The 13,096-nt window shown below is 42.4% G+C and overlaps 1 protein-coding gene across 1 annotated transcript in view; it reads right to left on the bottom strand.

Moving 5' to 3' along the window:
• SND1 (staphylococcal nuclease and tudor domain containing 1) overlaps positions 1-12,780 on the bottom strand; it is a 419,288-nt gene extending 406,508 nt beyond the window's left edge. The window contains 1 exon segment of the mRNA XM_028525371.2: positions 12,473-12,780. Coding sequence (XP_028381172.1) covers positions 12,473-12,550 — 78 coding nt within the window. The 5' untranslated portion in view covers positions 12,551-12,780.
• Between the last annotated feature and the right edge of the window lie 316 nt (positions 12,781-13,096).

Raw genomic sequence — 13,096 nt, 5'->3', positions numbered from 1 at the left:
ACTGCTAGACTACCTAGTACCAGCTAATGGTTACTGACATTGCATACACGTACAACACACTTGTGTTTTACACAGAATCTTCTTTCAATCCTTCCTGGTAAATGAAGTCTCAGTTTGATGGCAGGAAGCCTTTTCTTTCTTTTCCTTTTCTTTTCTTTTTCTTTTTAAATCACACCTCCACCACTTGCTAAACGTCCTTCAGAGCACTCTGCAAAACACAATACCTAGCTAGAATTTAATAACGTTGTTTTGTTTTCACTTTAAACCTTCTTTCTAAAGGTACTTTCTGGTTAAGGCAAGTAATATTGGTTTTCCGTTTTCAATAGTGAAATTACGTTTCCTTTTAAAATAGCATTTCACTTTATAAAGCAGCTGATGATCCAAAAGATTTTCAAACTAAATAGAAGTAGAGATATTAATCAGATATGCTAAGACCATAGTAAGGGCACACACACATCTGAGGCCTGGGAAACTTTAGGTAAACTATTAGCAGGGATCAGCACTTAACTGAAAGGCTAAAACATGACTCCCTTGGTTCAGTCTTTCCAAACAGCTCTCAAAATGACAGTTTTCCTGCCCTGGCCAGGTAGCTCAGTTGGTTAGAGCTATCAATATGCTAAAGTTGCAGGTTCAATACTTGGTCAGGGCACAGACAATAATCAACCAATGAAGGCATAAATAAATGTCACAACAAATTGATTTTTACTCTCTCTCCCCCTTTAAATCAACAAATATTTTTAAAATAAAAATGACAGTTTCCCCATCAGCATACAGTCATACTTGCCATCTCTTATCTCCCCAGTCTCTTATCCAAGAAGAAAAAGAAAAAAGAGAAAGAATTATGTACCAGTCCTTAGGAACCAAGTCAAACCTCTTGCATGACCCTGCCTCTCTCCTACTCAGGTCATCTGTGGCTAGATAGTTGCACACCTCCTTAGTCACGGAGCTCTCTAGGAACCAAAGGGCCTACTCAACCTGTAAGTACTAAGACCTGAAAACACCTGGGGATCTTCAAGCAATTAAAAAAAGAGTTATTTAATGATCCCCAGAGGCTGGGCCCTGCTGTCCACTGAAGAAACAAAGTGGTTTGCAAGGATTCTTAGATTGGGGAAATAAAACTACCAAAAGTTATATGATTAATGAGTAATGAGATGTTAAGCTGTATTTTGCCCTCAATTTTATTGAAGATGATACCTGTGAAACAAGCAGGTCATGTATAAAGCTTCCTTACCAACACCGAAAACATTAAAGTGAGTATTAAAAGGTATCAGCAACTGCACATCTAGTTAATGCCTCATGGAAATGCCAATATAAGAATACAAAGATGTACAAAAAAGTTCAGACTGTGTAGCAGTATTCAGAATCATGAAAACCCAAACAAACAAACAAAAAAACCATATAGCAACAGGAAAAACTGCATGAGTAAGTACATCCCAACTATGAACTACTTCTCGATCTTAAAGAATGAGGTAGACCTATAATTATGATATAGAGAGTCATGACAATTTTTTTAAAAAAGAAAACAAAACTGCAAGACACAATATAGTATGGCCCCATTTCTGTTTCTTTAAAAACAGAAGTAGAAGGGTGTATGTATCTGCATAAAGAAGGGTTAGAAACAGTACCTGTGGGGAATGAGAATGCATGATAGAAAATGAGGGGTAAGGAGGGCAGAGGGGGAGAGATTCTGGTATTTAACTTTACATACTTCTACACTGTTTTAAAGTCTTATGAGCCAAGTATTAACTCCAAATATCAATAACTATTTAAATATCAATAACTATTAAATTATTAGTACTGGATGAGCATTTTGAAGGAATTCAGGAATGAGCCAAAAAACTGCTGGTCAAAATGAGGAAAGTTCACCAAGGCAACCACAAATGTGTTCCTAATCAAAGACTCTGAAGACCTGTGAATTACAATACAACTATATTTCCATATTTGAGAAGTAGTACAATAAAAAGTAAAGATTAAGACCACCAAGGCAGTCATTTTAGGTTTTATTGCTGTTGTTAAAAAAAATGGGGTTTATAAACAAGAAACAGGATGTGTACAGGCCCAACTGTGTGGCTACTACGCATTGCAAAAGCAGAAAGTGAGAAGCACAGAATCTCCATGTTTGCAGATAACACTAAAGTCTTCCACAGTAACATTGTGCCAAGTTGTCAGTGCCAAATTATTGGAAGATCTTGGAAATCTATGCAAACAGAAAGAAAAGTGGCAGATGAGCATTAAAATGAACACATGGCCTAAATCGGGCACATAAAACGTCTTCTCAGCCGTCATCATGACCAAGCAATGGGATCTCAGTGTCACTGTAAAAGGACCCTAAGGATATCGGCCCAATACTGTACTACAGACTAATAGCAATACAAAGTGTCCTGGGAGCCATCAAGACAAGCACTAAAAAAGGAAAGAGACACACTCCTACTATCCTCCCACATACAAAATTCTGGTGCCTCTACCCCAACATATACTTTTTATCATCTGCATCCTGACCCTTCAACTACGTACAATACAGCAGTTAAAAAAGTTGCTCTCAAATGCCAGCACCTGGACCAATCCCAAACCAACCCTTTCAGAACCTAGACTGTTTTCAAAACATAGATTCCCAGGCCAACTTTGCAGAGATTCTGATTCAGTCCCTCTGAAACGCCTTCTAGGTGGTCCTAAAAAAATGACCTGTTTAGGAAATCACTGAGTTCTTTCTCCCTCTCTAAATTTACTCCCAGAAAGGACTTAAGAAGGCTTACAATAAAACAAACCAAAAAAAAAGAAAGAAAAGAAACCATGTGAGGAACTACCAAAAGCAGATTAAGATGGTTCCTATGCCTGCACACTAAATGGAAGTGGAAAAGATCTGCAAAAGACCATTAGAAAGATTTGAAGGAAGATGCTCTGGCCTCGAAGCATGAAAAACAGAGCTCAGAACTCAATTGTACCCCACAGCCCACCAGACTCAGGGCCAGAATAAACTCTCCATGAGCTACAGCTCCCCAAGGGCCGTCCCTCATCCCCACCCTTCCCAAAGCAAGACCTACTGTACCACGAGGTCAGGGTGTTCTGAAGTAGAGTTGAGACTGGGTGAATAAAACCCACTGGCACCATGTTCTTCCAAGGCTCAAACAACCACTCCCACTAGTCTCTCCTAATACCACTACTGAGACGAGGATCCCCCGTCTGGCTCACTCCTATCCACCCTCCACCCACGGATTTACTTAAGTCTTCCACCCTAGAAAACTATTTCAACCAATCCACATTCTTAAAAAAAAAAAGCACGTGTTTCATGCAGGATAAGAAGCAATTCAAAACGAAGCCCACCACAGGTATAAGATTTCTCAGCTTTTGGTTCATTATGCCTAAAAGACATTATATACATAGGCTTTCTTTGCTATATAAGCTTTCTTATTCAATCTCAGCCTTTCAGGACTAGAAGAAGCTTAGAGACAATGAATCCAACTGCCTCGTTTAACAGAAAAGTCTGTGAGGTAGAATTTTACCCCTCACCACCCAGATTAAGAACAGCATCTGGACTATAACTTGTTTCCCCTGAATCCAAGACCAAGGATCTCTCTTCTCTGCCAGGTTGCTTCCCAGGGACAATGTTAATAAATTGGATTTATTAACTTTAAGCACAGATTCCCCAAATCTCAATCTGGTACTCCAAGTCCATCCCAAGCAGGCTACTTGCAAATTAAAGCACCTCAAAATGTGTTAAGGCATAAAGAGAGAGGGAAGAGATGGTGCCTTAACTCACTCATCGTAAGAATATAAATGGAGCCCTGGCTAGCGTGGCTCAGTGGATTGAGCGTAGGCCTGCAAACTAAAGGGTTGCTGGTTCGTTTCCCAGTCAAGGCACATGCCTGGGTTACCGGCCAGGTCCTCAGTAGGGGACACACAAGAGGCAACCACACAGTGATGTTTCTCTCCCTCTCTCTCCCTCCCTTCCTCTCTCTCTAAAAATAAGTAAATAAAATCTTTAGAAAGAAAGGAAAAGAGAAAAGAAAAGAAAGCTTATCATGCCCGGTTTATAAAATAGACTGAACATCTCAAAAATGATATCTGAAAATCTCATCTAAATTTCCATTAGGTTTATTTTTTCTGTAATTTAAAAAAAAAAAATGCCACCCTGCCTCGGTGGCTCAGTTGGCTAGAGCATTGTCCCAATATGCCAAGGCTGCAGGTTTGATCCCTGTCAGGGTACATACAAGAATCAAACACTGACTATATAAATAAGTGTAATAGTAAATTGGTTTCTCTCTAAAATCAATTTTTAAAAATCAGTAATAAAATAAACTAATCCTTTTTAAAAAGCCAACTAATCAAAAAATAAAATTTACCAAAAAAGCCAACTGAAACCACTGTTCTTTTTTTCCTAAACATTAGAGCTAAGTGAGAAAAACATAACATTATCATATTGAGTCTCATTGAAAATAAATGAAATCTCACAACACTCCATCTGCATCAAATGTTCACAACCTGTGATTCTGCATCAGTTTCTGCTGTAAAATCAAAAAGCATATGTCAGTCTCCCAAGAAAGGGAGCAGCAACAGAAACTGGGTGCGTAGCCATCTCCCAACAAGAAATAAAAGAAAAAGCTACAATAAGCCCAGTAAGAGTTGAATCCCTTTACTTCATTTCTTGTGCTTAATAAGGCAAAGAATTTCCCACAGTTTTTAGCTATGCTCTTCCTTGGAGACATAAAATAAAATCCAAGACCAGACACCAAAGGTCTGCTAGAACCACACCTAGAAGGTGAATAGCCAGCCCATGCTGAGAGGTGAGTGCACAACCTTCTTACCTGGATCAGAAACCTGGCCAATTTTCTCTTTTGAAACTACAAATGGAAACTAAAATTTTCACTTATTTCCCGAATTCCACTCCCCAGGTAAAATGAGGCAATGACTCACCAAGTCATTTGCCCACTTATTACCAGGAAGTGATCACTATCTGGCCCCATTTGTATTAAGAGTCACACTGTGTGTGAGCTAGTCCTTTCCTGACCATTAGTGTGAACTCTGCAGCAGTTACTTGGTTTTTTACCACCACTGGTGAAAGCTTGGCCAAAGCTTACTAGGTTAAAAGTTGCCAGAGGCCAAAGTAAATTACATGCAGCAATAAAATGCTAACAGAGGTATGACTACTGACAAGTTCTGGATGCTATTTAACTCTCATTGAGCCTGTTCTTGGCATTGGAAGGCAGGTACAGGTTTCCCCTGCTATCCAAAAGTAAAGCAGTCCTATTAAAACTTTCATGAGCCAAAATGGGGTAAAGTGAAGAAGCAATTACCATTAATTTATATGGAAAAACTGTTGAGCATTGCCAGATCCAAAATTCAACAAATACAATGGCTTTATTTTGTTCATAGTCAAAATGTTTAATTACGTCCAGTTTTATGCTATGCTTAACACCATTAAGAGCTCTCTTAGGCTTTTCTGACTTTAGAACACATCTTGCTAAGGGATGCACAAAGTAAGTTAAGATGAGTTACAGATGCTCACAGACACCACTCAAAGCTACGGAAGCTCGATGCTGAGTGCGCTTCCTGGGGAAGGAGCCTGGCACTGCCAACGGGCTGCTCGGGGTGCACACTGCCTCTCCAAGGGGAAACAAATGCTGCATGTTACTCTTAATTTTCACCTTTTTTCATAAAAGTGAAAATTCTATTTCAATTGCTTTCAGTTAGCAAAAACATACAAATGTAGGTCTTTTGTAAAAGTGGCGTAATACAAACTTCGGAAAAACACAGGATACCTGTAGTGACTTGGGAATATGTAGGTCTGGCTGATAGGAAGTTAAAAAAGACCTTAGTCTTGGCCGTGTAAGACACGTGAATATGAACAACAGCGAGTATGTTTTTGCCAGTCTGCCACTGTTTACATTTATGCAGTGGGCTTAACGTCAGCTACTAATCTCACCAGGGTACCAGAACAATGACCACCTCCACTGCCTTTCTGCCTTTTATCACCCTTAAACACATATGTTAACAACTGAGATGAAGCTGATACCACTTATGTGGAACACTGAACTTGGAAGGAATTGAAGAACTACTACAAAAATACTGAAGATAATCAACAATGGTGACCCTAGGTCCTTTGTACTTGCTCTTCAGTCTGCCAAGAACACACTTCCTCTCTGGTTGGTTCTTGGATGTCCATCAGATCTTAGTGCAAATGCTGAGAGAAGCCCTTGCTAAACACTCCACCTAAACAAGCCTTCCCTCCCCTTAGTCCCACCACTCTGCCCCATTCCCCTACCTGAAATCCCTATTTATATTACCCTGCTTATTTACTGTTTACTTGTTTACTTTCCATCTTCTCCATGAACCATAAGGGAAGGACTCTGATCTACATTTTTACCGGTTTCTCCAATACCCAGAGAGAGAGCTTGACACAACAGATGATCAGAAAGCATGTGTTTAAGAAAGAAAGGACGTATGATTGCTCATCAAGCTATATCATTAGTTAGTACATGGCAGGAGCCACTGTTAGCATAACTGGGGCCAGACAGATGTTTCCTTTTCACCAGAAGTGACAGAAAGCCTTTAAGATGTAGTAAAAACTTTGTGCTCCTTTACATACAAACTTGACTGAAAGTTGCCTTGTGTACCTGCTGGGAAGTGGACAATTCTAAGGCTTCAGAGAAATGTCTTCCATCATATTCTACCTACTTCTTTGCAAATGGTGCTATAAAGTATCATTATTCAGCTATCTTGTCCCATTGAGTAGAATAAGGGTAGTTTCAGTAGCTTAGGCAGGTTTTGTATTTTTTTTCCTTTCACAGCCTGCATGAGGTAAGCGCACACGGGAAGCAGGTCAACATACTACTACTCTCTGTCCACATTACACTATGGAAAGACACATACTTCTTAGTTCAGAAACCTGTGAAACACTTAGCTAAAATGATCTAAATTACAGGTAGCATTTCTTATAGGTTGTAAGAAATTTCCTACTGGAGAAATGTCCACTAAGCTGCTCACCAGGAAGTCTACATCCCACTTTACAACAACTTGACAGCACAATTCCTGTCGAAGGGGAAAATTATGGGCCATCTCCTTCCTCCTTAGGTGACCCTCTGCCATAGCCACCTACGGTGAATCATGTTTCTTAGCATAAAACCAATGGGGCAGAGGGATTTCTTTCCCCCTTGGGGGATTTTAAAAGGAGTGGGTTAAAATGGGAACTGGGATTTGGCACTGAGCTCCCTGTGGCCTTCCACACCACAAGCAAGATAAGATACTCTGCTCCCACAGTTGCTTCTGATAAGCACAGAAGATTCAAGAACTGTGGCCGACACATTCTGCTGTTGCAAAAGCAGTCTGTGGGCTCCAGATTGAAAAAACATGCAAACATACCAAGTCAGATGGGAAAGTAGAAAGACTTAGAAAATGGCTTTACCCTCAAAACAGAAAGAAACTCAGGTCAATAAAACCAGAGAAAACAGCCATTTCTACGTAGCTACAAAGTGGGGTAAGTGAATTTTATACAAAGTACGCCAAAGCTTCTCCCAACTTCATTTATTTAGCATGTGCTGATGATAATCTGTTGCAGCTAAATACTGTCCAGCAAATTATTCAAAGAAACCCAAAGTTAGAATCCTTGAGGGTTTTGAGAAAGCAGTACCTGATTTGACAGAGATATTTATTCTTCCAGGTTGTATTTTGTCTGCCCACACATTTGCCAGTCTCATCCCAACTCAGAAAATTTAAGTCCACCTTCAGTTTTCCATTGTCCTTACTTACTGCCTTTTCAGTTAACAGAACATCTCCAAAATGCTTGTGTGAACTTACTGCCCACTCCCTCCTTAAACACACTCCAGAACCAACTCTGTCCCTTTGCTTCCACTCAAACAGCAAAGCACAGCTTCTACCCAGCACTGTCATTTTTATAAACAGGTCAAATGTAAAGATGTTTTAAACTCCATCCACAAATTCTTTCTTCTTTAACCTTAAAAAAAGTCACACAGGACTTACTAAGAGTGCAAGGCAGAGGCCAGAAAAACTTGCATGTTCCTCTGTCCTATAACCTGTTCTTTTGACAAAGAAGGATTATTCCTCCTCACTGAAACAAGCCTCAAGCCTAGATCTGTTCAGACCTTCAGCTCTGCCTGAGTCCAGACAAATCCTGAGGACTCACTCTGAAATGCATGCCTCTGGTTAATATTCCGGTTTCTGTCCCTCCTAAAAGGCAGAAAAGCTGTGATTACCATTTTCCTATTCATCAAATTACTTCCTTCTCACTTTCTGTCTTCCTTTGGAGAGTTCTTATGAAGCAGTTCCTAGTTCTATTGGAAACAATTACTCTCCAGGAAAATACAACTTTGCTTAGTAAAAGAGCTTCACACAGAGCAATTTGCCAGTGGTCAATTTTTTATTCCAGACAAGACTTCTAAGTTTGGCACAACTGCCTGGCACTCTGCAATTCACTGGGCTTTCTTCTCCTAATTTCTGCCTGGAACTCACCCACCCACCCCATGCAGTTTGGTCACAGAAAAACAACAATATAGATCACTCAATTAGTGCATTTTAAAAGCCTCGTCTCAGACTCAAAGGTGTCTTCCTCACCACAATCCTTTGCACAAAAGGACCAGAAGCACCAAATGAAGTCACTCACCACAACAGCAGCTCCCGGAAAAGACAAGAAGTAACATCTAATCTTTCCCCATCTTAATTACAGTGAGCTTCGCTTTCCTATAATTTTGCGGCCATGCACCACTGGCCCCACCCTTACAAATTCATGCCCTGGAGTTAGAAGTGTCATAGCACCATGCTGAAAAACATGTGCTTTAGCAGACAGGCCTTGGTTCAAATCCCAGCTCTGCCTTTTATTAATAATAAGTGCGGGGGACTTCCGGCAAGATGGAGGAATAGGTGGACGCACCGTACCTCCTCGTACAACTAAGATTAGAAAACCAATAATTTACAACAATAATTTACTATCAGAATAACACCCAGATCTGGCAGAGGATTTATCTGAATGGAAGTCGGGCAGCCAAGAAGTTGAAGTAGACGCGTTCATCTGGACTGGTAGGAGAAGACGAGCCGGCGGGCGCAGGGCTGGCTCGGGTCGGCAGTGTGTGGAGGTTGGGGGAAGGTTTGGCGAGAAATCGGCGCAAAAGCCATCGGGCGTGTAAGAAGGCAGCGGTGATCCCTGAGTACGCAAGCTGCGGCTGGCAGACCCAGAGAGGCAGCGATTGTGGACCAGGGCAGAACTCGCGGCCCGGAAGCCCAGACAAGGGTCTGAGTCCAGGGGAACGGAACTACCGCCATTGTTTTCTCCTGCCCCGCTCCCGCCCCGCCCCCACATATAATGTCACAATCTAGCGACTGGGGTGCCCAGCCCCGGTGAGCACCTAAGGCTCCGCCCCCCACCGTAACCAGAGCAACCAGACCGAAAAAAAAAAAAAGGAGAGACGGGAAAAAAAAAAGAAACCATGTTTTCAACAGAGCAGATCAGTCCCCCAGGACTCATCCTTTTGAGCGACCAAGAATTAGCCAATCTATCAGATGCACAGTTCAAAACACTGGTGATCAGAAAGCTCACGGAACTGGTGGATTTTGGACGAAATTTAGATGAAAGAATGCAGATTACCATAAAACAGATGCAGGAAGACACGCGGAGGAGAGCCAATAGTGAAAGGAAGGAATATGAGTCTCAAAACAATACAGTGGACCAGAAGGAAGATAGAATCAACCAAGCAGGAAAGCATGATGAAATAAGAATTCAAAAAATTGAGGAAAAGATTAAGAGCATCCAAGACACCTTTAAACGTTCCAATATCCGAATTATAGGGGTACCAGAATCGGAAGGGGAAAAGCAACAGATTGAGCACGTATTTGAACAAATAATAAAAGAGAACTTCCCCAATCTGGCAAAGGGAACAGTCTTACAAGAAATCCAAGAAGCTCAGAGAGCCCCAAAGAAGTTGGACCCAAGAAGAAACACACCAAGGCACATCATAATTACATTAGCCAAGGTAAAAACGAAGGAGAGAATTCTAGAAGCAGCAAGAGGTAAGGGGACAGTCACCTACAAAGGAGTTCCCATCAGACTGTCAGCTGATTTCTCCAAAGAGACCTTACAGGCAAGAAGGGGCTGGAAAGAAATATTCCAAGTCATGAAAGACAAGGACCTACATCCCAGATTGCTCTATCCAGCAAAGCTCTCATTTAGAATGGAAGGGCAGATAAAGTGCTTCTCAGATAAGGTCAAGTTAAAGGAGTTCATCGTCACCAAGCCCTTATTTTATGAAATGCTAAAGGGATTTATCTAAGAAAAGAAGATAAAGAAAAGACATGTATAGTAAAAGGACAGCAAACTCACAAATATCAACAACCACACCTAAAGCAAAACCAAAAGAAACGAAGTAAACAATTAGAACAGGAACAGAACCACAGAAATGGAGGGCACGTGGAGGGTTAGCAGCAGGGGGGTGGGAGGAGGAGAGAGGCGGAAAAGGTATAGAGAATAAGTAGCATAGAATGTAGGTTGAAAATAGATAGGGGGAGGGGAAGAACAGTACGGGAAATGTAGAAACTAAAGAACTCATAAGTATGACACATGGACATGAACTAAAGGGGGAAATGTGGGTGGGAGGGGGGTACAGGGTGGAGGGGAGAGAAGGGGGGAAATGGGACAACTGTAATAGCATAATCAATAAAATATATTAAAGAAAAAAAAAAAAAAAGAAGAAGTGCCTGCCTGTGGGTAAACTATTTTTTCTAAACCTCAGATTACCCAGCTGTAAAATGTAGCAATTAATCCTATCTACTTGTTAGGTACTATAAATGAGATATGTAAACACAATATTCAGCATAAGATATGACCCTTAGTAAACAAACGACTGTTGATATTCAATATCAATGGGGGTAATCTGTGGGCAGGCATGGGCACCTTACAAAACCCAGATGCACTGAAAGCCTCCAGCACTAGCAGAAGGAAAATACGTTCAGCCTCATTCCACTCCCACCCCACAAATGAGAGGGGACTTAACAAAGGAAAAAACTCAGACCACTCAGTGCTGCCAATCCCACCATCAGACCACCAAGCCATGCTTTGCTCCTATGGTAAAAGGAAAGATCAGTGCAAATGAAAAGGTTAATGAAAGAGAAGCCCTTCATAATACTTTCATGGGTCAGGTCAATATTTCAACAAGGGAAAAATATGTGAATCTTGGAAAGTCCCTTCTCATTCAGTTTCTGATAAATTCTGACTCCCCATTTATGTACAGATAAAGGAGGGAAAGCAATATTGAAAACCCTAAGGATATCAACTGGTGGCAGAATATTACCTAACAAATGAAGGCATGAGAATTAGGGGGAAAGAGAAATCTTGAAATCTAATTCACACACACATAAGCTGAAGAACATTTCAATCCTATGAAAGACCATGAGTTAAGAAAACAGAATGTTTTTTAAACTTTCTACAACAACAAAAAACTGTTGGCACCTTGGGAGAAAATGTCCTAAAGCATATTTGCTGGTCCAAATGGAATGGAAAAGTCAAAATTTAACGTGAAACAAAAATATAGAAGTTTACAGTCTTCACAACCAGAAAATCTGGTAACAACCAAGAAATGTCAGGTTCCGAAATTTGGGAGGGTTGGGGGAAGGACAACAGAGGGGACAAGCCATAAAGGGAAACTTATACAAAATTATCATGAAACTGAGAGTAAGTTTTTAAAAAATGAACTTTACAGGGTTTTGAATTCAAAATTCAAGAATGTAGGGAGTAAGGGGAGAGAAAAATCTGGCACAATCTATCGAGTCATAGCCTGGGAATCAGAACAGTTGGGCTCTGGCTCTAAGCCAAACCATGTGCCCTTAGGCAAGTCACTGTTAGCGGTGGGAGAACGCTAAATGATCGCTAAGATTGCTATCTGCCTAACAGTTTACGGGTCAAAAGGAGGGGCGAGCACAAATATCTCAGGACTACAGACTTGACACAGGAGGTGGGGAGGGAAAAAAAAAAGGAAATGAGGGCCAGAGAGCAAGGAAACTTGGAGTAAGTAACTGAGCGTCGGTGGAAACAGAAAAGCTTCAAGATGGTCAAGTACTCCTAGAGTTCCAGAGAGGAACGGACAACAGGACCTAGAAAAACTGCAAACTGCTCAGCAAATGTCAAAATGGACAGAAGGACAAGGGGAACGGGAAGATAGATATCAACCAATTATCTGTTAATCAATCAATCTTCGGTCTGTCCTGGTAAACAGCCAAAAGATCTGAGTGCCGTGACCACGGAAATCACTGTGACCCCTAATGCCAGGGTGTTCGGGAGGCTATGTAGGAAGGAGAGTCCGTGACGGGTTCCTTCTAGAGAGGGGATTCTGAAAATGGGTGGAAAGTGAAGAAGAGGGACAGAGAGAAAGGGACCTGGGACACTCTGCAGTCTGGCAGGAAGGGAAGAGGAGCTAATGCCAGACTGCCGCCTGGAGACGGGCAGTGGGCTAGGTATCTGGGGCCCCGTTCTCACCATCTTGACAATGCCCCGCTGCACGGTGGGGACCGCGGGTCCCCCGGAGGAGCCACCGCTCTGCGCGGAGGAGGCCATGTGTAGAGATGGAAAAACAGCGAGTAAGGCTGAGGGCCGGCTTGGAGGTGTCAATGTGGGTGTCGGTGTTGGTGAGAGGCCGCCGCGACGAGGAGCTGGCGGGCGACGAGCTGCAGACGGTGGACGGACGGACACGCCGGGTGCTCACAGAAACAGCAGTGGAACTGGGATCGAAAAAGGAGACGAGATCTCGGCCGCCGCCACACGTTCTATTCGCCGCGCAAGCGTGCCAGAGCGCCCCCGCCCTCCAGCCAATTAGCACCCAGAGCCTGCCAGACCTCAAGCCAATAGGCATCCTGCTCGCGAAGCCCCGCCTCTTGGTTCCGAAACGGGTGGCGAACTCCAGGAAGCGCTAAAAGAGCTGATTTGCGGTAACTGGAAAAGTCTGGGGCGGGACTTCCGGGGCAGTCTTCTAAGTAGTGTCGGGAGGTGTAGTGAGAAGGAAAGGACACGTCAGCATCTGGCCGCGGGGCGCGGTGGGCCCTGGGAGCCCCGAGGGTAAGGCCGGCCTCGCCCACCAGCTTAGCCCCGCCCGTGTCGCCCCGC

The sequence above is a fragment of the Phyllostomus discolor genome, chromosome 10 (genome assembly GCF_004126475.2).
Source record: "Phyllostomus discolor isolate MPI-MPIP mPhyDis1 chromosome 10, mPhyDis1.pri.v3, whole genome shotgun sequence".
Taxonomy (NCBI): Eukaryota; Metazoa; Chordata; class Mammalia; order Chiroptera; family Phyllostomidae; genus Phyllostomus; species Phyllostomus discolor.
The sequence above is the reverse complement of the archived record's forward strand: the minus strand, read 5'-3'. Positions and strand labels throughout refer to the sequence as shown.